The sequence below is a fragment of the Leptonychotes weddellii genome, chromosome 2, assembly GCF_054177405.1.
Source record: "Leptonychotes weddellii isolate Sample4059 chromosome 2, ASM5417740v2, whole genome shotgun sequence".
In the NCBI taxonomy this organism is placed as follows: Eukaryota; Metazoa; Chordata; class Mammalia; order Carnivora; family Phocidae; genus Leptonychotes; species Leptonychotes weddellii.
This window is the reverse complement of record NC_138370.1, coordinates 178,092,851-178,116,050: the sequence shown is the minus strand read 5'-3', so window position 1 is coordinate 178,116,050 and position 23,200 is coordinate 178,092,851. Positions and strand designations below refer to the sequence as shown.

The window sequence follows — 23,200 nt, the reverse complement described above, 5'->3', positions numbered from 1 at the left end:
AGCCTGGCTGTGTAGGCTGGATATGTGAGGTCTTCTGGGTTGCTGCCCCCTGACCCCTCCTGGCACCCCCATTCCTGGCCATGTTTTCACAGCTGCTGGGGAGGAGGACGGGAAGGAGGGAGGGGGGAAAGGGGGTGTGGTGATCCTCTCTCTGCCACCACCTTGATGTTCAGCCCCCTTGAGGGGTGAGACCCAGCCCCGGCCTCCGTTTGCCCCCATGTCTGCCCCCTCCATGTGGCTGTCCACATCCTGCCCATGCCCAAAACTGCCCAAGGCTGTGGCTTACGGTGTGTGGAGGGTCGAGGGCTTCCTGGGGGTGGTGCTCATGGGGAAGTGCGGATGCTGGCTGAAGGACTCCAGGGGCCGCCCCAGAGCTGGTGGGAAACCGGCTGCCCCCCACCCCCGACCCACACACCCTCCAGCTGCCTCAGCTCCTGCCTCAGTTTGCCTCTGGCTGGGTGGGTTGGACACCTGACCAGGTGGAACAATGGGGGCTTGTGTTTCCCAAGCTAAATATAGAGCCGTGGCAGTCAAACTGGCAGCCAAAATCCCCAGGAATCTGGGGGGGCTCCCTCCGGTGAGTCTGCTGGGGTCTCTGCAGAGGCAGGGGTGGAGGGGGCAGGGCAGGCCTGGCCCAGGGGGAGGGGAGGGGGCTGTTTGCTTTAGGATAAGGCTGGCTCCGGCTGGGGCCTCTGGCTCCCGCCTGCCTGTCCCCCTGTACTGCGTGCAGGCCGGCCCTCGGGGCCACACTTCCCGTCCGTCTGGCGGTCACTTGGCTCTGTCCTCCTCTCCCTTCCACAGTGGCCTCTGAGGCCCAGTAGATGCCCCCCACCACCCCCCCAGCTCCTCAAACTCGCCTGCCTGGTGCAGGGAGGGGGCGGGCCTGGGGGTGCCCCTCCTGCCCCTCCTGCGCCCGCAAGCACTGTCCGATGGGTCCTCTGTCTGCTCCTGACTCAGGCTTCTTGCGGGGCCGGGGCTGTGCTGGCCAGGGTGGGATTGGGACAGGCAAAGCCCCGGGGAGAGGGACCCCGTGCTAGCCCCCAGCACCTGCCAGGCGGTTTTTGGGTCTGTGTGCACACCCAGGTGTCAGCCTCGGAGGCTCCGGGCAGGCTGCGGGGCGGCCCCTCTGAACAGTGGGATTGCAGGCAGAGACAGGTGTCGGATGGTGGCTGCCTGGGAGTGAGGCCAGGACCCTGCACGCTGGGGGCCTCAGGAGACCCACTTGTCTGTGGGCCCTGCAACCCGTCCCCCTGCAAGTTGGGGGTGTCTGGGGGCCCCATGTGCAATTGAGAAATTAGGGAGCGGTAGATCTCAGCAGCCCCTTCCTGGGGTACTGGGGGCTGGTGAGGAGGTGGCTGGCTGGGAGTGCAGGGATGGCCTGGGTGGACCCTAGCAGAGGCAGAATATGGGTGCAGAGAAGCGTTCCTGGGGGTGGGCTCGGTGGGGCAGGGTGGGTGAGCAGGTGGGGGCTGGGTAGGGCCCTCCCCCACAGCCTCTAGCTCCCTTTTTACTTTTTGCTTGTGGTCATAGAGGGAAGGGCCTGGTGTTGCTGTGTCCCCCGCTTCCCTGTCCCCCCAGCAAAGCTGGGCCGCCTCCCTGCCTGGACCCTGGGCTGTCAGCTCCCTGCATCCAAATGGGGACCCGCCCCACCTCCCCTCAGCGCCTGCAGACCAGTGGTGTGGGGCTGTGCTCTGCAAGGGTCCCCTGGGGGTGGGAGGGGGCGAGCCTCCAAAGAGCCCGCGGAAGCACTCTGGGTCCTGGATGCAAAGGCCGGCAACGAGCAGCTGGTGATCACGCGCTGAAGAAATACCGGCTGGTTATTAGGGATACGTGCTGCCCTCAGGCCCCATAGCGACAGCATCTCCCAGCAGCCGCCGCCTGGCACCTCCGGGAGGCCAGGACGCGGGATGCTGGCCCTCCTGGCCCTCCTGGCCGCACTGTGGGGTAAGTGCCCCCGGCCAACAGCCGGAGGGCAGGGTCTCGGGAGCCGGGCCCAGCCAGGCCCCTGGGAAGGGCAGAGGGGTGCCCGGAGCCGCCTCTCCTGGTCTGAGGGTACCGTGGGTGGGGTGAGTGTAAGAGCTCAGCGCCCCTGCGGTCACCCCATAGTGCAGGAGCTGTGGCGTGGGCCAGGAGGTGGCCCCGCCTCTCTCGGACACCTGCAGTGTCCTTGCCAGCGGCTGGGCATGCCCGCTCTCCCTGCACCAGAGGCACTGAGGCTGGCCGTGGCCTGACATGGCTGGGAGTGGGTTTCTTCCCGCCGGCGACTTGGGCTTCTCCCGTTGGGGGGCAGCAGGCAGGGGGCTGCCAGCCAGACGGGAACCTCGCTGCTCGCCCTCTGGCCCCACCGTGCCGCTCCGCCCAGCCTCCTGGTGTGCCGTGGCAGATGCAGACAGCCACAGACACGGGCCCCCAGACACGTCTGTTTGTGCTGCATGGACCCCTCCCTTGCGCCTTGCCTACGGGAGGCCGTGGGGGGCCGTCCTGGCTCGCCTGTGGACGTGCATCCTGGCTGAGCCACCCCAGCCCCTCTGTACCCCGGCTTCTCTGTGACGGCACGTATGGGGAGTTGCGTGCGCACGGCCCGGCGGGCAGCGGGTTCCAGGTGAATGCTGACCACCGCAGTCTGGGAGCAGGGCCCCGGGCTCCAGACCCCCACTGCCTGGGCTGGGCAGGTGTATGTGCGTGGAGTCCCCGGTGGGGACCCGACGGGGACAGCCCCTCCCCTGGCTCCCAGCACGCATGCCTGCCTGCGCTCCCGGCCACCTGCCGCCCCCCTCTCCTCCCTGACTGAGCCCTCTGACCTGCCCGCAGGTCCCCCGAGGATGGCGGACAAGGTGGTTGCAAGGCAGGTGGCCCGGCTGGGCCGCACTGTGCGGCTGCAGTGCCCCGTGGAGGGCGACCCGCCGCCACTGACCATGTGGACCAAGGACGGCCGCACGATCCATGGCGGCTGGAGCCGCTTCCGCGTGCTGCCCCAGGGCCTGAAGGTGAAGGAGGTGGAGCGGGAAGACGCCGGCGCCTACGTGTGCAAGGCTACCAACGGCTTTGGCAGTCTCAGCGTCAACTACACCCTCATCGTGATGGGTCAGTGGGGGCCACGCCGGGGCCGTGGCGTGTGGGCCCCGAGTCCACGCAGCCTGGGGAGCGGACCTGCCCTCCCCGCTGCTGCCAGGAGGACACCCACCTGCCGGCCTCCTCTGAGCCCAGGACAGGACGTGACCTCTGTGGTCACCACCCTGGCCTGAGCCCCCCCCTTGGGCCTGTGCCTTGGGGTCCCCAAGCTCTGCTGACGGGGAGACCAAGGCTGGCTAGGGGGCAGCAGGAGTGGGCACGGGGAGCCCCAGGGTGGTGGTCCCACTAAAGGGCCGGCCGGGCAAGCTGGCGGCCTTGGCGTCGGCTCTAACTTTGAGGCTCAGATTTCAGAGTTCAGAGGGGCCGCCAAGGGCCTTCTGTTCTCTTCTGCCTCTGGGGCCCGGGCTCGGGGACTGGCGGGGTCCCCAGCAACACACCCTCTGCACGCCTGGCCCTCCCCCACGGGCTCCCGGGGTGGGTCCCTGGGGTGGGGCTCCCTGGCAGTCATGGTGGCCCATCTCGCAAAGCGGGAGCGCTTGACCTCTGCCACCCCCTCCCTGGGTCCCCGGCTGGGTGGAGGCGGCTGTCCCAGGAGGGGCATTCCTCAGCCTGCCCCACCCCCGCTGGGCCCCCTGCTCTGGACTGTGGGACGGGAAGACTGCTGGTGTCCCCCCCACTGTCCTTTGAAAGGGGAGGATGACGAGGCGGTATGCGAGCCATGTCAGCTCACCAAGGCCTCGGCTCCTTGATGTGGGCTAGGGTTACTGCAGCTGCTGGGCAGGCCTGGCCCCCTCCTCCCACTGGCCCTGCAGACCCCCCGGAGCCGGGGGGGCAGCTCTGTTGGGGTCACCTGCACCCAGGGAGCAGGCTGGGCAGGCAGCTCTTGCCCGGCTGTCTCTGGGATTCTGAGATGTGGGCGTGCCTCCAGGGGCTCCCATTTGTGTTTCTAGAGCTTTCCCAGCTGGGCCCAAGGCTGGGGTCAGGGTGGGGACTGCTGGGGCCCCCCTCACGTGCCCTCCTCTCTGCAGATGACCCTGGTGTGGGAAGGGAGCGTCTGGGGCAGGACGGCTCCTCTGGGGGCCGGGAGGACGCAGCCAGCAAGCAGTGGGGTGAGACCCTCCTCCTTGGGTGCGGGTGGGGGCTGCCCCCCCGTGCCGTGCTGACCTCTGTGCTGTCCGCCTTGCAGCGCGGCCCCGTTTCACACAGCCCTCCAAGATGAGGCGCCGGGTGATCGCCCGGCCCGTGGGCAGCTCTGTGCGGCTCAAGTGTGTGGCCAGTGGGCACCCACGGCCCGACATCACGTGGATGAAGGACGACCAGGCCTTGACCGGCTTGGAGGCCGGGGAGCACAGGAAGAAGAAGTGGACCCTGAGCCTGAAGAACCTGCGTCCCGAGGACAGTGGCAAGTACACGTGTCGCGTGTCCAACCGCGCAGGAGCCATCAACGCAACCTACAAGGTGGACGTGATCCGTGAGTGCCGGGGCTGTGGGGCCGTGGGGGGCTGGCGGCGCCCGGGGAGGCGCTAACGTCGTGTCCCCGTGCAGAGCGGACGCGCTCCAAGCCCGTCCTCACGGGCACGCACCCCGTGAACACGACCGTGGACTTTGGGGGCACCACGTCCTTCCAGTGCAAAGTGCGCAGTGACGTGAAGCCGGTGATCCAGTGGCTGAAGCGCGTGGAGTATGGCGCCGAGGGCCGCTACAACTCCACCATCGACGTGGGCGGCCAGAAGTTCGTGGTGCTGCCCACGGGCGACGTGTGGTCGAGGCCCGACGGCTCCTACCTCAACAAGCTGCTCATCACCCGCGCGCGGCAGGACGACGCTGGCATGTACATCTGCCTGGGGGCCAACACCATGGGCTACAGCTTCCGCAGCGCTTTCCTCACCGTGCTGCCAGGTGCGTGCGCCCCCCGCCCCAGCCCGGGCCCCCGAGGCCACACGCCGGCCTCCCGCAGCCTTTCCCGGGGCCCATGGCGACGATCCTCTCCCCACCCCCTTCCTGGGCCTCTCTTGCAGACCCCAAGCCGCCAGGGCCCCCCGTGTCCCCCTCGTCCTCGGCCACCAGCTTGCCGTGGCCCGTGGTCATCGGCATCCCAGCCGGCGCCGTCTTCATCCTGGGCACCGTGCTCCTGTGGCTCTGCCAAGCCAAGAAGAAGCCGTGTGCGCCTGGGCCCGCCGCCCCCGTGCCTGCGCACCGCCCGCCCGTGGCCGCCCGCGACCGTGGCGGGGACAAGGACCTCCCCGTGCCAGCCAGCCTCGGCACTGCCCCCGGCCTGGGGCTGTGTGAGGAGCTTGGGCCTCCGGCAGCTCCCCAGCACCTGCTGGGCCCGGGCCCATCTGCTGGGCCCAGACTTTACCCCAAACTCTACACAGACGTGCACACGCACACGCACACACACACGCACTCACACACACACTCTCACGTGGAGGGCAAGATCCACCAGCACCAGCACATCCACTATCAGTGCTAGACCGTGCGGCCGCGCGGGGCGCCAGGGGGCACGTGGGGGGCCGGGGGCAGAGGGCCGCGGAGACCGTGGAGCCCAGGCAGGGGGCACGGTCAGCCCCCGGGCGCCCTGGATGACGCACACACGTGTATGACATACCTCTGGACACACACACACACACACACACACACACCCCCTCAGACTCAGACGCCCTGGGGAAGGTCTGCGTTTGTAACTTCGCAGTGTGCATGTAGCAGCAGGCTAGTTGATGAAGGAATCCCTTGGCTCCTGTGAGGAGGATTTCGCAGGGGCCATGGTCAAGCCGCCCCTCCCGCCCCTGGCAGGAGGTCTGAGGGGCACCCCGGCTTTGCAAACCGAAACCCCCCGACCCCTGTCCCGTGCTGGCCTCCGTGTCCCTGCCCGGGCCTCCGCGGGCGGCTGGCTCTGCTTGCCACCCCAGTCTGGGCGTCCAGGAGTCCCCCAGTCCCTTGGGCCGGGAGGTCAGGCAGAGCAGTCCAGACCCCTGTCCTGAGAGGCGGGTGCCGGCTGGGGGCGACCCTGCCCCATCCAGCCTCCCACTGCCAGAGAGAAGGGCCCTTGATATTTATATTTAAGAAATGAAAATAATAATATTAATAATGCTGGAAGGAAGGTGGCACTGCAGACCAGGCCTGTCCTCAGGCCTGGGACGCCCTGGCCTGCTGGCCACCTGGATGGCCACCTCGGGGCACCCATCGCCCCACTGCCTGTGGCAGCCCCAGACCTCTGTAATTTTATGTAGAGTTTGAGCTGAAGCTTCGTATACTTAATTTATTTTGTTAAACAAGAAAATGTGCATCTTCTTCCATTAAGCCGGTGTTTCTGCCTTTGGCTTCTGTGCATGTGCACGTGTGTCGGCCTGTGTTACAGGTGTGTGGGGGGGCCTGGGTCTGCGTACAGGTGTGTGCATGCACGCACACGTGTGCCTGTGTGCCAGGCCCGGGCTCCAGGAGTCCTGTCATTGGCCTGAGGTTCTGGGGCTGGCACCTTGGGGTCCCGGGGCCTCATCAGCTCCCCCGAACTGAACTCAGGTGGCCGTGTTTGGAGTGCTGACTGGTCACGCACCTGCAGACACCTCCCGAGCTAGCTAGAGTCCTGCACACCTGGCCCTGCGGGTGTCCCCCTCCCTCCCTACCAGTATGGCCCCCATGGCCCTCAGTGCAGGGCTGTGGTTTCCCTGGCCCACACTCTGGGGGTTCAGCTGGTGGCCTTGGAGGGCTGGGGCCTTGTTGTCACCTCCGTCCTGGTGCCTGCTGCCTGGAGGGTGCAGTCCCAAGTCTGCCAGCCGTTACCAGGTTATGAACAACGGTCCCACTCTCCAGCTGGGGACGCTGAGCCTGGGACTTGTTGCCTCTTAAGAAAAGGCACTAAGATAATGTGATTTTTAGCAAAGCCACCTCTGTGAGGTCCCCAGAGCCTCAGAAGTCTGGCTGAAGGAGCGGGGGGCACTGTAGGGAACAAGGATAGGTCCTGCCCAGCGCTATAGGCCAGGGCACTGACCCTCCCACCTGGTACTGCTGGTTCCCTGCAGTCAGAGCTCCCCAAGGTCAAGCCTCCCCCATCTCCCTTTTCCCCAGCTGAGGGCAGGTCTGGGGACCCTCTCTTCTGGTGTCCGGGGGCTAGGCCCCAGCCTCTGGCCCTCTTCCTCTGGGCCCCCTGGCCTCCCCAGGATGGACCCCAGTCTTTCTGTCCCCAAGGAGGCAAGGGCTAGCCCTGAGGGAAGGCCCACTGGGGTGATCCTGATCCCACAGGCAGTGACCGAGCCTGGGCAGGGCCGGTGGCCTCTGGGTGTTGGAGGCCACCCTCGGTGGACGTCATGGGAAGCCAGGTGTGGGAGCTCTGCTGGAGCAACCAGGGGTAGCTGTGGGGGCTTCAGGCAACCACAGCTGGTGACCAGCAGATGTTCCCCAGACAGGACAGGCTGTGGGGGCCGGTGTCTGGATGTGTTTCGGTCTGAGGTGGGGGAGGGATGGAAAGAGCCTTGGGTGGTGGGGAGAACTCGGGCTACAGGACATCCATAGGCCATGGGGGTGGGAGCAGTCCCCACCAGCACCTGAGAGGGTACAGCCCACCCTCCCCCGGACCTGCAAAGGTGCCCATGCCCTTCCCAGCCGAGGTCCGGTGTGTCTGCCTGGGGTTCACATGGGAACTGCCCTTGTCTTCTGCCCCTTCTGAGTTCTGATGGATCCTCTCTCAGGGCCAAGACAGGCCTGGCAGGGCCCTGGGTCCTGGCTCTCGCTGAGACCAACAGCCCTGGGGTCCACACCCCCGAGAGCCCTTTCAGGGGTTCTGAGGGAAGGCGGGCACTGAGGGACTGGTGACTCTGTGAACACGTGGGGACCCTGTCTGGTCCCCCCAAAGCTCTATGCCTTCATTACCACACCCTGGGGCTCAGGGTCCTCAGCTGCAGCCTGACCCACAACGACCTCAGCTTCCTGCTCTAGAGACCATCACGTGGGTCCAGACCCCTCTCCGTGCGCTTCTCAGGGGCCACCTGCAGCTTGCAGACCCTTCTCCCTTGGCCCCGCGCTGTCCCTCTGCTCTCGGTGGGCTGTCGCCAGCTCCATGCTGCCTGACCCTTGGGCCATTCTGCCCACTCCCACTCTGCACCTGAGCCCACACCTCTGTCTCCATGGGTGCCCGGCCCCCTGTCGGGGACTCCCAGGTCTGATGCAGAGGGACAAGACTCAGCTGGTGTTAAGGGCAGGGTCCCCCACCCAGGATGGGGCCTAGAGACAGAGAGGAGGGGTGGGTGGGGAGGTGGGCTTCCGCTGCCCCTCCATTTTCACCCCTGCCTGGGCAGAAAGGCCAGTGAACCACCACCAAAGCTGTGGGGACCACCAACAAGGAGACAACACCTGGTGCCCCCAGCTCTGCGGGGTTCTCTGCGGGGTGGGGCCTGGGCCCTGCCCTGGGAGCTCCCAGTTTGGAGACAGAGGGGAGGGACCCAGCTGCGTCCTCAGAGTGACCCCAGGCCAGGCTGGACAGGGACCTGTGACAGGTCATTTCAGGAGGACGCTCTTGGCGTCCTGGGTGGGGGTGCGGTGTGCTGGGTGGATGGAACCCCAAGTGCTGAGCGGGGCCAGCACTCTTCCCTCTGATCTGTCCCCATGTGGTGATAAGCTGGCCCCATGAAGCCCGGAGCACTTGAAAGGGCAGGTTCCCCCCCGCACCCTGCACGCTTCCCGGCCATCCTGGCTTCAAAGGGGAGGCTCATCCCACAGCTGTCCCGGGGCGGGGGGGCTCAGGCTGATGAGAGTGAGGGGGCCGGGGGACAACCCCACCCTCATAGGACTTGGGTCGGGACGGCCTGGCAGGAGATCAGAGCCTTGTCCTGGGGTCAGGCCAGGGGACTGGGACAGGAATGCAGGATGTGGGACCCAGGAGAGGTGTCAGGAACATGGGACATGCAGGCGGGACACAGGACGAGGACAGCACAGCCTTGGCCTGGACTCAGAGCCTGGGGTTAAGGGCCCGCAGGGGATGGCCAGGCTGTGTGGCGAGTGCTCATGAGCAGGCGCAGGGCACGGCGCCAGGCCGCACAGCCACAGGGCCGTCCTGTGGGCAGGGGCGGTGGGAGGTGGGCTACGGACACAGGGCCTCCCACTGGGCCAAGCCCGTTCAGGGAGCCGGGCCCCCTGGCTGGGCTGGGAAGGCGGGACACGGACCCCACCCCACACCTGGCACCAGGGTAAGGTGTGAGAAGCTTCCAGGTGTCCCAGAAACCAGGGCGCTCAGTAGAGCCCCTGCCACATCCAGGGGGCGCATGGGAGAGCTTGGCGGGGTGCAGGGGGTAAGGGTGGGGCCTGTTGGCCGGGGCAACCTCTGTGCCCTATGCTGACCTCACCGTGGTCCTAGCCCCACACGGCCACCCAGGCCTGGGGGACGCTCTCCTGGGGGGCCTGGGTGATGCAGGGTTCTGGGGTTTGGGGGTTATTTTTAGGCCTCATGACAGTGTCTCTGGGGAAGTATTTGCCCAGAGCCATGGCTGGGTACGCTGATGGAGGGCTGTCTGTAGCTCAGGAACCCTTGGTTACCCAGCGGCAGAGCTGGCCTGCAGTGGCCCCCCGGGGCTGGTGGGACCCATGCAAGGACAACCCCCCACACGGGGCTCCCGGTGGGCTTGCCCTGTGGAGGCAGAGGGCGGGCTCAGTGCTCGAAGCTGGGGTGAAGCAGGGAGCAGACATGGTCTGCACTTCCCCCACCCAGTGAAGATGGGGGGCCCCCAGGGGAGATGCCCACCCAGCCCTGGGCTGCTCTGGGGCCTAGCAGGACGGCCATGCCTCTGGGCCGCAGGCTCCACACACAGCCCTCATGCCGTCCGTCTCCCTCACAGATAGGCCTGGTCACTCTGACGCGAGTCGCGGCCCAGTGGGGGCTTCCTGGCCAGCCCCTCACCATGACCCCCTGGCACCATCCCTCAGGCGTCCGCTCCCCAGCCTGGGACCGACCCAGGGGCAGCTCTGGCCTCTGGCACTGACAGCCCAGCCCTGCCTGCTGGACCTTGTAGAGGTCTGGGCTGTCCTCCCTGAGATTCAGCCCTGTCCTGTCAGCCCCACCCAGGCCGCTCCCCGGCAGCTCTCCACAGCCTCTGCTTTGGCTCGGAGGTCGCTACAGGCCGGCGCCCCACCCCAGCCACTCTGGTCCCTGGGCTGCAGTTGCCCCCCCGCCCCCGCCGGCCCACATGCTTTGGTGACACTAGGTGGGAGCCGGGACACATCCCTGGGCCTGAGGGACCGAGGGGTGCTGAGCCCACCTCCCACCTGGGCTTCTCCCGTGGGGACAGCGCAGGGTCAGCCGCTCCTGATGACCGTTCCGGCCTCACGAACCCAATCCTGGGCACTGCCAGGGGTGAGCCTGGGGCCCTGCTCGGGGGTCTCGGGGGCTCAGCCCCGAATATGCTTCTGTGGCCTGCAGCCTGGCCCAGACTCCGCGGCTGCCAATGCCCAGTCAGCTGCTCGTGCCCCAGTGTTGCTGATTCGTGGGTGGGGGCCACTGAGCAGGACTCGCAGGAGCCCCTGCCTGCCCATGTCCGCCGCCAGCCAGGCCAGGCCTCCTGTGCCCCCACCCTGGGAATCCCGGTCAGCCCAGGGTGTGGGTGGGTGGGGACTCAGCACAAATTCAGCATCGGCCTGGGGCAGGGCAAGGCGCTGGGCTCAGGGGCCCCTCTGCACACGTCTGCCTCTTGGGATCCCGGCTGGTTCCTTTCGGGGGGTCTTGAGCCTGGTGTTTGTCTGGGACGACAAGGCAGCATGCTTGGGTTGGGCCCCATGGCCAGCACAGTGGCCGGAGGCTTCCTGGGAGCTGCACCTCTGCAGCTGGGGTTTGGGGCTGGGGCATACACGCTGCCCCTCACTCCCTGACCTCGGGCCAAGTCCATCTGGGCCGTGTCTGCGGGCTGGAGGCTTGCTCCCTCCTCTGGCCTCGCTGAGGCCTCTCTCCTGGGCTAGAGGGGCGCGGGCTCACCCCCAGAGGCCGCGCCGGCCCCTGTCCACACCACCTTCACGGTTCCAGGGAGGCCGAGGGGAGAAGTACGTGAAGTATTCTGAGGACCCGCCAGCCGCCCCATAGTTGAGCCTTGGTGGGGAAGAGTGAGCTGGCCTCCTGAGCATCTCAGGGGGGAGCAATGCCCTGTGTTGGGGGCCGGGTGGGGGGTGTCTCTGATGACTCAAGGGAGGGGACCAGATTGGGGCCAGATGTGTACCCCCCCGGTGGCTGAGCTGGAACACACACTCCAACCAGAGGCAGCGTGGGGGGACCCACAGAGGGTCAGCAGCAGCCCCAGGTAAGGGAGTGGGGTGGGGCCTGAGGCTGCCCCGCCCTGCCCCCACCCCCTGCGACAGCCGTGGGGCATCTGGCCGGCAGGTGGAGACAGCTGCCGACAGCTGGCTGGAGGGGCGGGCGCCGGCCTTATCCCGCGTGTAGGCAGGGAGTGGTGGGGTGGGTGGTGGGTTTTGTTGGGTTGCAGTTGAAGGGGGTTGCATGGTGAGTCCCAGGGAAGCTACCGCGTTCCTGAGTAGCCTTCCCCTGGGCCCTGAAAGGGCCCTCGCCGCGAGGACGGTGCCGAGCAGGCAGGGGTGTCTCCGCCCTGGTGCAGGGCTGAGGCTCCATCTGCCTCTTGGGGGGGCCCGGGGTCTGGGGACTTCCTGAAGGGAGGGGCCAGGGCCGCAGAGGAGGCTGGGCGGGGGGCAGGGGTCTTTGCTGGAAAGCAGTGCATCCCTCCCCCCACCCAGCAGCGTCCACCGCAAAGGGAGGAGGAGAAGTTGGGCTACAGTGGAGAGTAAGAGTGGGAGCCCACTTGTGGCTCCTCTCGGGTCTCGGATTAGGGGTCGGGGGGGAGCAGGTCCTACCCAGACTCGACCTTCCTGGAAAACTGTGAATCTCTGTGGGTGCCTGGAGACCTGTGTGATTCGCCCCCGGGACCATCGTCCCCGTGACTCCAGGCCCTCCCCAGCATCATCCCAGCAGCCCCCCAGGAACCGCCCCCTCAGCTGGGGGCAGCACCAGAGCTGCCCACTGCCTGGCTGGGACCCTCCTCTGGGCCATGCCCTGGGCACCTGGTTGGGAGGGACCTAGCTTTAGGCAGGACCCAGTGAACAAGGGGCAATGAGCTCAGGGTGGCCACGACCCCCTGCCCTCTCTGAGCCTCCTGTGTGAACCAGGACCTGGCCTGGCCGGGCTCTGACCCTCTGATGTGTGGGCAGGACAGTGGGTGTCCTGGGGTCACAACCCCACCCACTCCCGGCCCCGTGACCCCCGCCTCCACCCCCACGTGCCCTGGGCAGCGCCTCCCACCGCATCTTGCAGGCCTGGCCGCTTCCCCAGCACACTCTGACTCAGCCCTGGGCATGAGGGGCCCCCGCTCGGCTGGTGGGTGGGATGGGCAGGGCTCTGCAGAGGCAAATTCCTTATTCCTTCACAGCTTTTTCTTCTATTTTTTCCACTTTCTTCTAAAAGCTGTTCTCCACTGTTCATTCCTGGAGCCCCTCCAAGACAATCGGCACCCGGCTCCTCGGGGCGGCCACAAAGCTCCTTTGACGGTGGTGGTGGGAGCTAAACCAACAGTGGGGTGGGGGCGGGGGGACGGTGCCCGGGGCCTCTGGGAGGCTGTGCGCAGCCCATGGGGGTCCTGCTGGACCCCGGGCTCTGCCGGGCTGAGCCTGCTCCCGTTTCTGGCGGGGAGGAGGCTGTCCACCTTCGCCGCCGGAGCCCAGTGCCTCCGGCTCTCCAGCTGGAGCAGGGACATGGCCAGCGCCTCTTCTGAGCCTCCTGCTGGCCCTGCTTGTTCGGGGGAGGACTTGGAGCCCATCCCCGTCTCTGTCCATGTCCTGAGTGTGGTGTCCGGCCAGCATGGCCTTGTCGAGGGCGTCTGCCACCACAGGACCCCAGGCCTGCCTGGGTGACAGGATGGTGGTTGCCCTCAGTTGTCTGTGTCCTCTGCCAAATGTCCCCAGCCGTGGGCACAGGAGTGCCGGGGTTCTGGTGCCCACAACTAACTGCACACAGTGCCACTCATTAAATGCTCGGGGAGAGAAGCAGCTTTGGGGCCCAGAATGTTGGGGTGTGTGGGGCCAGAGTGTATCTCCCTCCCGCCTGCCCTCCGGTGACCCAGGAGGCCTGCCACAGACAGACACCTGGGGCCTTTCCTTCTGGTCCAGCAGGGTGGATTGGTGGTGGCAAGCATCACAGTCCACGGGGGACCCAGGCAGGGAGGGGGTGGGGCTGGACAGCCATGAGCCATGGCCTGGCGACAGGACAGGAAGAGTCTGCATAGGGGAAGGCACGGGAGGGCCCCGTGGAGACGCTCTGGCTGGTGTCCCTGATGGGGATGGGGGGCCAGCTCAGCCTGGGGCAGGCTCCTGGGCGCCCGGGCCTGTCACAGCTGCCCGAGGTCCCTGAGCCCTTGCAGGCTGGCTGGAGGAGCCTTCGCTACAAACATGAACATCGCCCACGGGGCCCGGTGAGGGCAGTGGCCCGGCCAGGGAGCAGGCCCAGAATGAGGCACAATCCGCCCTTTGTTCCTGCGGCCGCCTGGAGCCTGTAGGCCAAGAGGAAATGAGGGAGAGCCAGCCAGCAGCCCTCACCCGCCCGGCAGGCCCTGCTGCCAGGGCCCGGCGGACGCCAGGGCTGGGCTCTGCAGAGGGGCTGGAGGGGCTGCCTGCCCCACCACCCTCTGGCCCAGCACAGCGGGATGTCTACGGGGGGCCTGCACCTCCGCAAGCCCCAGGCCACCACCCCCCGCCCCGTGCCCCGCCCGGGCAACTGGCTCTGCGCACACACCCCTCGTCCTCTCCCCTCCTGGCTCCCGCCAGACACTGGCAGCCTGTCTGGCTGGGGGTGGAGAAGGCAGGGGTCCCCTCAGATGTGAGCAAAGGGGTCTGCTGTCCATCCTGCGGCAGCCAAGCTTGTTAGCTTGTTCCCTTGCCCGCCGAGTGGGGTGACCCTGGCCCCAAGGGGCCAATCCTCTGGCAGATCCCGCGCCTCAACCACGGCCCATCCAGGGGCAGTCTGGGTGCACGCGTGGTCCGTGTGTGGCGTGTATGTGTGCCTACTGCTGTGCGTGGGGCTTGGGCCTGCCGGCGGTTCTCCCTGGGGTCTCAGCAGAGCGGTGAGGATGCGCGAGCCGCCGGGTATCTGTCTCGGGCTGTGTTTTAGCCTTTGCCTGAGTCTGTGCTGAGGCTGAAAGGTGACCCGGAGCCCCTCTGCGGCGCCGTGATCCTTCTTATCTGCCCTGGGAAGGGCCGACTCTGCCCAGCGGGGCCCAGCTTTGATCCTCACAGGCAATATCCCCGCCACTCTGGCCAGCCCGGCAGGCTGGGGGCCTCAGCAGGGGCCGGCCGGGACCCGGAACCCTGGCCTGGGGCCCACCCTGGGGGCACCAGGCAGGAGTACCTGGGGGCAAACCCCAGGCCAAGGCACCCACCCTCAGGCTGCAGGGGTGGGTGCTGGGCCCTCTGGGATGGCCTGGGGTCCGAAGTCCACCCAGAAGTGGGGAGGCCCTGGGGGGAAGAGGGCCTATCCCAGGGCAGGGCAGGGGGCGGTCTGGGATGCTCCACTCGGGGAGGGCAGGGGCGGCAACTCCCCCCGCCACCTGCCACCGCCGCAGTTCCCTCCACCTGATACCAGACCTGAGCCCACGCCCGAGCTACTCTACCTAACACGGCGGTACTGAGGGTCAGGGATCCCTGTACACCAGAGGGAGCATCTTCAGGGCAAGGAGAAGGCACCTGAGGCCTGGGTACCCTGCCCCACGGCCTTGGATGGTGACCGCCGCCGGGAAGGCTGGGGGCTCAGACAACACGGCCTGCCTCCCCCACACCCAAGAAGGTGCCCGGCTCAGCCTGGCCTCGCCCTGGCTCTCCCAAGTGCTGGGTCCACTCAACTTCCACCAGCCTCCTGCTGGCCACGGGGAGCTTGCCCAGAGGGATGGGGGGTCCCAGGGCTGGGGTCCTGGCCCACTGCCCCTCCTCTGGGCCCTGCAGAGGCTTCCCTCCTGCGGCAGAGGGGAGACAAGCCCAGCCGTGCCCATGGCAGCTGTAGCTGTGTCCCCAAGTGTCCCCAAGGCAAGGCTGACCTCCTGTGGCCCCAGGCCCCCGCTGAGTCCCCCGGCCTGCCTTTTGCTCAAGCGCCCAGGGCTCGTCCGGGAGGCTGTCAGAGCTGAGCTGTGTTCCGAGCTACCCCCACCCCGGCGAAGCCCGTTCCGCTGCTGGGCCAGGAGGGCGGGGACACTGCACACCCACGGCGGACGGTCCCACAACACGTAGCCGGTGACCTGGCGAGGCAGGGCGGTGGCAGACGTCCCTCTGTGGGGGTGGACTGGGTAGAGCAATATGCCTTCGTCAGCAGGATAAGAAACCTTGCCACAGGGCACGTGGTCAGCTCAGGCCGTGCAGCAAGGGACTCTTGATCTCGGGTTGTGAGTTCAAGCCCATGTTGGGTGTAGAGATGACAAGTCTTTAGAAGAATATATTGGCGAGAGGCTGTGTACCGGGCCAGGACGGTGAGCGGGTGACAGCCACAGGCTGCCCCAGCAGGGTCCCCTGGACTCATGTGGGCCCCAGGCCCTCGTGTCAGGTGGTGAGAGAAGCGCGGGCCAGCACTGAAACTGCCCCGTGTCCTGCTGGGCCTGGAGGGGGTCGCTGGCTCTGGCAGGGGTCCTCAGCTCAGCTGGGGTGTCTGAAGGTCATTCGCCTCCCCCAGCGCTCACCTCCAGGCGGCCCTTCCTGCTTGAGGGACCGACCGCGGTTTGTTCGTGTCTTTGTGGGAGGAAAGTGGCTGGAGGTGTGGTCCAGGGGGCAGGGACCTGCCCCGCGTCCTCAGCACCAGGGACCCACAGGTCTGCGGCTGGGGGCTGGGGCTCCACGTCCAGGCGGATGGGAGCAGATGCCCCCCAGCGGGGTGTTGGGGACCCCTTCCTTGGGACCAGGGTTCTGTGAGTGAGCGCTGGTGCGGACAGCCCTGTGGGGGACCGGGAGCGGCCGGGGTCAGGGCAGACCCCGCTGTGTGTCCCAGGGACCTTCTCCCAGAGCCTGGGCAGCACCAACCACTGAGGTTTCAAAGGGCCCCCCTCATCTGCTTGATCAAAGCACGTGGGACCCCTGCCTCCCGGAGGCTCTCTGCACTGCCAAGCCAATAACAGCTGTGGTAGGCGAACACTGGGAGACAGCCGTTCTCCGGGGGGAAGAAGCTGTGGGTGAGCCCAGCCTGGCAGCCTTGGGGCCATCCCCGAGCGGGAGGATCCCAATGTCAGCCCTCAGCCCCTGGGGCAGGGGAGCAGGAAGAAGCTCCCTGGCCCAGTGACGAGGCTCCGATGCCCACAGCCCAGGGGTCCAGGGTCACAGCCTTGAGGGGGCCCTTGGAGGAAAAAGCATCTGTCAGGTGCTGCAGGGCGGCTGGCCAGGCTGCCTGAGGCCAAAGTGCCTGAGGTCAGGCTTCTCGCGCTCCCGGCTGGCCAGCTGGGGCACCGGGGGACTGGCCGGGGCTGGCTGAGGCCCGGGTCCAGCTGCCCCTCAGGGTCTGAGCCACGGCTTGGGGTGCTGGGTGAGTGTGAGGGAGCTGCACGGGGCAGGGCCGCAGACTTGGGGGGTCTCCAGAGCCCTGGCTGGCCTGGCGTGTTTGTGGGGGGCTCCCGGCGAGTTCTGCAGCCGGGACCACCCCAGCGGGGTGCGGGAGCTGGCCCGACATGGTCCCTGAGCCAGGGCGCCGGCCTCATGCGCAGGGGCGTCGGGGTGTCTCCGTGTGGCGAGCAAGCGGGAACGGTTCTGGGCTCACGTTACAGTTTCCACTGGAAAAACAGCCCCATTCTGAACATTGGCTCTGAGCTTTAAAAAATTGCAAATATATCCAGTTTCCAGACGAGCGCTCAGTGAACTCGGTTGTTTCTGCCGGGCTTGGCGAGGGTGGGCGCCTGGCCCAGCTGCAGCGACAGGCTGGGGCCAAGGGAGGCCGGCGGAGGGCCAGGAGGGCAGGGCTGGCCTGCCACTCTGGGGGTGCCTCGGCTGGCCTGGCCAAGGGCCACAGGGCACACGCCCAGATTCGGGGAGCAGGAGGCCGAGGCGAGCGGTCGTCTTTCTGTCACCAAGGGCTGCGGCCGGCTGCACCCGGGCGCCGCCGACTCCCGCACGCGACCGAGTCCTGTACGTGCAGCATGCTAGGCTACAGCTGGGCGCCCAGCCGGGGCGTGGCCTTGCCAGCTGGAAGGCAACAACCAGCTGCAAACCCGGGCTTCCGGGGCTGCAGGGCCCCAGGGTGGCGGCCGACTCGGGCCCTGAGGGGCTGTCTCCCGGAGTCGCAGTTGTGTGTGTGGAGGGGGCTGGGTGCATGCGTACGAGAGTGCGGTGTGCGTGTGTCTCTGAGCGTGCACGCTTGGGGGCCCCTCTTCTCCCTCACACTCAGGGATCAGGGCAGGGCAGGGCTCAGGCCCCCAGCACCGCTAGAACAACAGAGAGGCCAGGTCTCCAGGGAGGATTCAGGGGTGCCAGGCTTCCCCTACCTGTTGGCCCCTGGGGTGAGGTGGGCCATGCTGGGCTCTGCAGGGCAGGCTCTTAGTTGGCCTCGGCATCCCTGGGGAGGGGGCTGTTGGGGGGGCAGAAGTCTGCTGCCCTGGTCCCCGAGTGTCCTCTCCCCCCAGGCACCCCCAGGCTGGGAGTGAAGGCCCCGAGCCTCCCTCCGGCTGGCCTGTTTTCCTTGGAAGTCAAGGAACATTCTTGGTGCAGTGTGGCTGACCCGCCAGAGGACAGAAGCGCCCACTGGGTAAACCAGGACCCCTACCCCGGCTGTGTTCCCAGCTTCACAGAAGGCTCTTCCTGATGCCAGAAACATCTGGAAACTCTTCCAAGGCCCGGATTCAAGCTCTTTGCACTTGGAAGCCGGGCAGCCCAGAGGAGGACGGGGATGCAGGTGGCTTGGAGCCCGGGCGCCACCCCTGCTGTCCATGCCACCTGCGTGAGGAGACGGGACGTCTTGGCTCCTGGGGGAGGTGCTTCTGAGGCAGGAGCTGAAGGTGGTTCAGGAGGGTGCTGGCCCATTTCACAGACGGGGCCAGAGGCCTGTCACTTAGCCCTGGGGGGGAGATGATGGTCCTTCCTTTTAAACCTGGTCTCGTCCAATGTCTCCTGTGAAGGTGGCGATCCTGCAGAGGATTCTGGAAGCTCCAGTGGCCGCAGTTCCTCCCCGAAGGTGGGGGGCCACCCCGGAGCCTCACGGTGACCCCGGCCCCGAAGTCATGTGCCGAGAAACATCTGTGCTTCCCCTCGCAGGGGACACAACCCTTCTCTGCCCAAAGAAAACAAGCCTCAGAGGCAAGGAGCCCCCCACCCCCAGCGCTCTGTCCGCGCTCACAAACTACCCGCCCTGGGTCTTGGCTCTGAAAAGTCCTGAGGCAAATCATTTTTCTGCCAAATTTCAGTCTAAGACGTAAAAAGGCAGACACCAGAAGCAGTAAAAGTGAAAACAGGAAGAAAAGAGGCTTTCTCGGAGGAGGATGGTCTGAAAGGGGCACGGGAGCTGGCTGCCTGCCTGGGGGATGCAAAGCGGGGGGGGGGGTCCCCCCTTCGGGCGTTCAGGAGGGCCCTCGCCTGGGATGTCCTGCTCACCCCCACCAGGCCTGAGACCCTGAGTCAGGACCTGTCACCCAGGGCCGGGAACAGAGCCCACTGCCCTTGAAGACCATGGCCCTCCAATCCCGGCCCCAGAGCTGTCCCCCTCCCTCCCTCCCTTCCTCCCTCCACCCCTGCACACACATGTGTGCACACACACACATATGTACATGCATCCCTCCATCCACCCAGGTCTGGCGCTGCCCTGCTCACAGGGTCTTTGCAGCATGTGGGGTTGGACAGGACGGTGTCCTGGGTGTCCAGGAGTGGGACGGGGTTTGCTGAGAGGGTCCCATAGGCCAATGCCCCGTCTAGATGCCAAGGGCAATGGAGAGCCTCACCCCGGAGGGGCAGGCCTGGCAGGGAGCAGGGGCTCTGCCCTCATTCGGCATGAGGTGGGGCTCGGGGTGTGTGTATGTGTGTGTGTGTGTGGGGGGGGTGGCATTGTGCCTCAGTTTCCCCAATTCTGCAGCCACCAGACTACACTTGCAATCCCCACGTCCCGCTGACTCCAATGCCCTCAGGCGTATCTGGATCCTCCGAGGACGCTGGTGTCCACGATGAGTCATGTGGCTCCTCACCCCTGGGTCAGCCGTACCCTCTGCAGGGGCTTGAGCCACCCTGGTGATGCAATGCCGAGTTGGGCCCCGCCCCCCGCCCACCTGGGGAGAGCTGGGGGGCGTGGAGCCCTGCCTCTGTGCCTGATCTGGGGCGTGTGCCCACTTCCTCCCAGCCCAGCTCCGTGCTGTCTGTCCCCTGTGTTCTCACTGACTGCCCCCGCCCTGTGGTCTGCGCCGAGTGCCCCCCAGGCTCCCCAGCACCCCCACAGAGGCCCCAGCCTGAGCTGCAGGCAGCCCTGCTCTCTGCAGAGTCCAGGCTGCATCTCCGTGTCTCTACAATGGCAAAATAACATTTCACGAAAACGAATTTAGGAGGTTCCTGAAGGTCTGTAAGTCCCATTACTGAATTCTTTCTGCCCCTCTAGTGCTTCTGCAGGTGGCGATTTCCCTTCCTCGCTGAGCTGCTCCCACCTGTCTGCGCACATGAGGCCCCATACCTGTCCTCGGAGGACACAGCCAGCCTGCTGCTGCCAGAGGGACAGGTGAGGGGTCTGGGGTCAGGTGCAGAGTGCTCCCCGCGGTGCTGGATGCAGCCCTAGGCCACCCCGGCCTGACGCTCTGGCCGGCCCGTGCCTGGGCTTCCGGGGGCCTCGTGCCATCAGCACGTGAGCCTCAGCAGGAGGCGGAGACTCTGGAGAGGGGCCCAGGACTGCCGTGGGGTCTGCAGACGCACCCCCCTCCACCCCCACTGACTGCCGGGCTGGGTGGTGAAGGGCTTCGGGGGGGTGGGCATGTCTGTAGGGTGCAGAGCTGAACTGGTGAGTTCCCCCTGCAACCCTGGGAGGCAGCGGGCCCATCACTTCCAGTTGCACATGAAACCATGAAGGCTGAGGGGGGACCCTGAGACCACCACCCTCAGGATGCGGCCACAGCTGCCTGATTTACCCTGACTCTGCACCACGAGCCCGGCATGTTTGCGAGACAGAGGACAGCATCACGAAGCGTGCTCTGTATTCCTGAGGTCAGGCAGGCTCTTCTAAAGCAATTTTCCAAGTGGCGTTTGTGCTGACTGCAACACACAATTATTCCCTTGTTGGGAAAATGAGGAACGCACCCGCAGCCCTGCTCCCACCCTTGCAGGAACCCGCCACAGCCCCTGGGATCTGCCAGTCCCGCCCAGCAGCCTCCACCCGCTCTGTGCCCGCCCTGAGCACGCTGGACCTGCAGCCCACTCCTGCTGGGCTCCAGGAAGGCAGCGGTGTGTATCCGGGCCCTGCCTCAGCACCAGTCAGTCTCCTGGGCTGTGAGTGCATCCAGCCCCATGCCCACGAGGCCGGCGGGCAGAGTGGCCACCAGAAGCACTCGGGCCCCACAGCCCTTTCCCCAAAGCTCTCTTTGAAGGACAGAGGCAGCTTCACCCGGATTTCTGATCACTCTGTGACGCGTTGGAAATTTAAAAGCAAAAGTTCTGGGGCGCCTGGGTGGCTCAGTCAGTTAAGCATCTGACTCTTGGTTTCGGTTCAGGTCATGATCTTGGGGTCGTGAGATCGAGCCCCATGTTGGGCTCCATGCTCAGTGGGGAGTCTGCTGGAGATCCTCTCTCTCCCTCTGCCCCTCCCCCTGCTTGCACATGCTCTCTCTCTCTCTTAATAAAGAATCTTAAAAAAATAAAAACAAAAGCAAAAGTCGTGTGCCATGGAGAGCTCAGAGTATCCTCGATTGAGGCTCCCAGGGGCCCAGCAGGACAACAGGCTCTTGGGTACCTCAACCGGGCAGTCTCCTGCAACCTTGGGGGAGTGGGGCCTGGACACGGGTGTATTTGTATGGACAGGATTGCTAACTCTGACTCTCCTAAAGCAAGTGTCTACGCAAAGTGCCAGGCTGTGCCACAGAGAGAATCTTCTTGCATCTCAGCTATGCACCTGGAAACCCAATGAAGCGAGAGGAGACCCCTGAAGCTGTCCTCACACACCCCTGCACATGTTTGTAAACACATGTCGCCAGTGAGGGGTGCTGGGCTCGTGGCTCGTGTGCGTGACCTGTGGGGCCCTGGAAGGACACGGATGTAGGTTACCACCTGGAACACCTGCTTTGGCCACAGGAAGCATCAGACGAGGCCAGATGTAAATCACTCCCCTTGAGAGACATGCCCACGGTTGTGGCTCAGGGAAAGAACATGGAGTGAGAACACACCGTGTGTGCACGTGTGGCCCACGTGCGGCAAGGAAGGGTGCTGTGTGACTCTTCCGTGTGAAAGGTGAGGGAAAGCCTGGGGACACCCCCAGGGTGAACGGCCCCGCATCCGGGCATCCAAGCACCTGCCTTGCCGGATGGCACTGTCCCTCTCACGGGGTGACCTGTGCTTCCTGGGACGTAGCATCTGTGGCTGTGCAGACGTCTGCCAGGGCGGCCATCCCTCTGGGGCCTCTCCTTGCCCTGACAACGGGAGGGCGCCAGCCTGCCCCCCGGTCAGCCACGTTCCAGCTGGAAGGCCTCCAGGATCTGCACACGTGGAGGAAGGGACACCTGCCCCCTCCCACCATGCAAGTCCCCTGTCCACGGTTCCCTTAAGTGCAACACAAAATTGGTGCAGACTTGGATTTACCACCTAAGAATTTTAGGAATTTCCTCCCGTCTGAAAAGAAAACGCGTTCCAAACCTCCCTCCATGTCACAGCCGTGGGGGCGTGAAAGACCTCTGTGCTCCTGAGGGTCGGCTTAGCCTCTCTGACTGCACAGCCCCAACTCCCAGTCCACGGGGCGTCTGGGACAGCACGAGGGGCCTGGAGCTTGCAGAACCCAGACCTGCTTCCTTTGTGCTGGCCTCTTCCTGAGCTCAGGTCCTCCTCTGTCTTCCTGTTGGTCCCAGGGGCTTTCCGCATTCTCCTTCTGGTAAAACTCCTGCCAGTCAGCGGGTGGGAGGCCATGGAGGGCCCGGCCCCAGCTCCCAGTGGCCATAGCTGGGAAATAGTGCTGGTCGGACACCCTCTCACTTTGGAAAAACACATCCAGCAACTGTAAGTTAATATCCAATTCGACACCTCATCCATGGAAATTTTATGGCTAAAAACAAAATTTTTGACAGATGGCCCCTGCTTTGTCTTAGAGATGGTGAACACCCAGAGGAGAAGGACCTACTGCGTGCTTCGAAGCCCAGAGGCTTCGGGAGGCTGCTGGCTCCTCCTGAGAAGTGTCCGGAGCACCTCTGAGGCTGGCGGGTGAGGAGGGGCCAGCGCTTAGTGCCCGCAAGGCCATCCTGGGTGCAAGGGGCCGCGATGTCTGTGAGCTTGTGGGGACGTGAGAACTCAGGGTGGGGAAATGTTTTTATCTAAGGAAAAGAGGGACTGCAATCCTGTCGTGCTTGTATTAAAAATGGAACCATAAGACTCGCTCTGTCCAGGGCAGGTGGGCCTGAGAGGCTGGTCCTCTTCAAAGGTATCTTTTTGGGCAGATTTGACTTTGGAACCGCATAAATCTGTACTGCAATTATAAAAGAGAATTGGACCGAAAGCGGTCCCAACACACCAGGGTTTGGGGAAACTGCCTCTTCTGGAGGTGCGCCCACGGTGGGGGGAGGTCTCCTGGGCGGAGGCGCCAGCCTCTTCCCTTCTCTGGAGTGAGCAGGTTCCTCCAACACCGAGCCCCAGCCGCTGCCGCCTCGAGAGGCCCCCAGACCCCGCCCGGCGCTCCCGCCCGCCCCACCCCTCCCCCGCCGCCGCTGCCCTCCAGCTCCCATCCGCCTCCGGGCCGCCCCGCCGGGCTTTCCTGGGCCAGGGGCTTAGGACCCTCGCGACTCGCGACTCGCTGGGGTCCCGGCCAAGGCCCCTCCGCGGCTGGGCCTCCCGCGTGTCCTTCCCAGCCCAGTGTCCGCGGCACCCCATGGGAGCCGAGGGCGGGGAGCGGCCTCCGTGCTCCTCGAGGCTCTGCTCCCGCGGGGCCGGGCGCGCTCACCGCCCCCTTGCGCGGCCCGCTTCGGAAGCTGCT

General features: G+C 65.8%; 1 protein-coding gene across 2 annotated transcripts in view; it reads left to right on the top strand.

Annotated features, from left to right (window-relative positions):
- FGFRL1 (fibroblast growth factor receptor like 1) overlaps nt 1–6,372 on the top strand; it is a 13,509-nt gene extending 7,137 nt beyond the window's left edge. For both annotated transcript variants that reach the window (XM_081812807.1, XM_006746767.3), the window contains exons 3-7: nt 2,812–3,084; nt 4,101–4,181; nt 4,259–4,543; nt 4,618–4,971; nt 5,091–6,372. In XM_081812807.1, the coding sequence (XP_081668933.1) occupies nt 2,812–3,084; nt 4,101–4,181; nt 4,259–4,543; nt 4,618–4,971; nt 5,091–5,545 (1,448 nt within the window). In that variant the 3' untranslated portion in view covers nt 5,546–6,372. The remainder of the gene's footprint in view (nt 1–2,811; nt 3,085–4,100; nt 4,182–4,258; nt 4,544–4,617; nt 4,972–5,090) is intronic.
- Nucleotides 6,373–23,200: the final 16,828 nt, after the last annotated feature.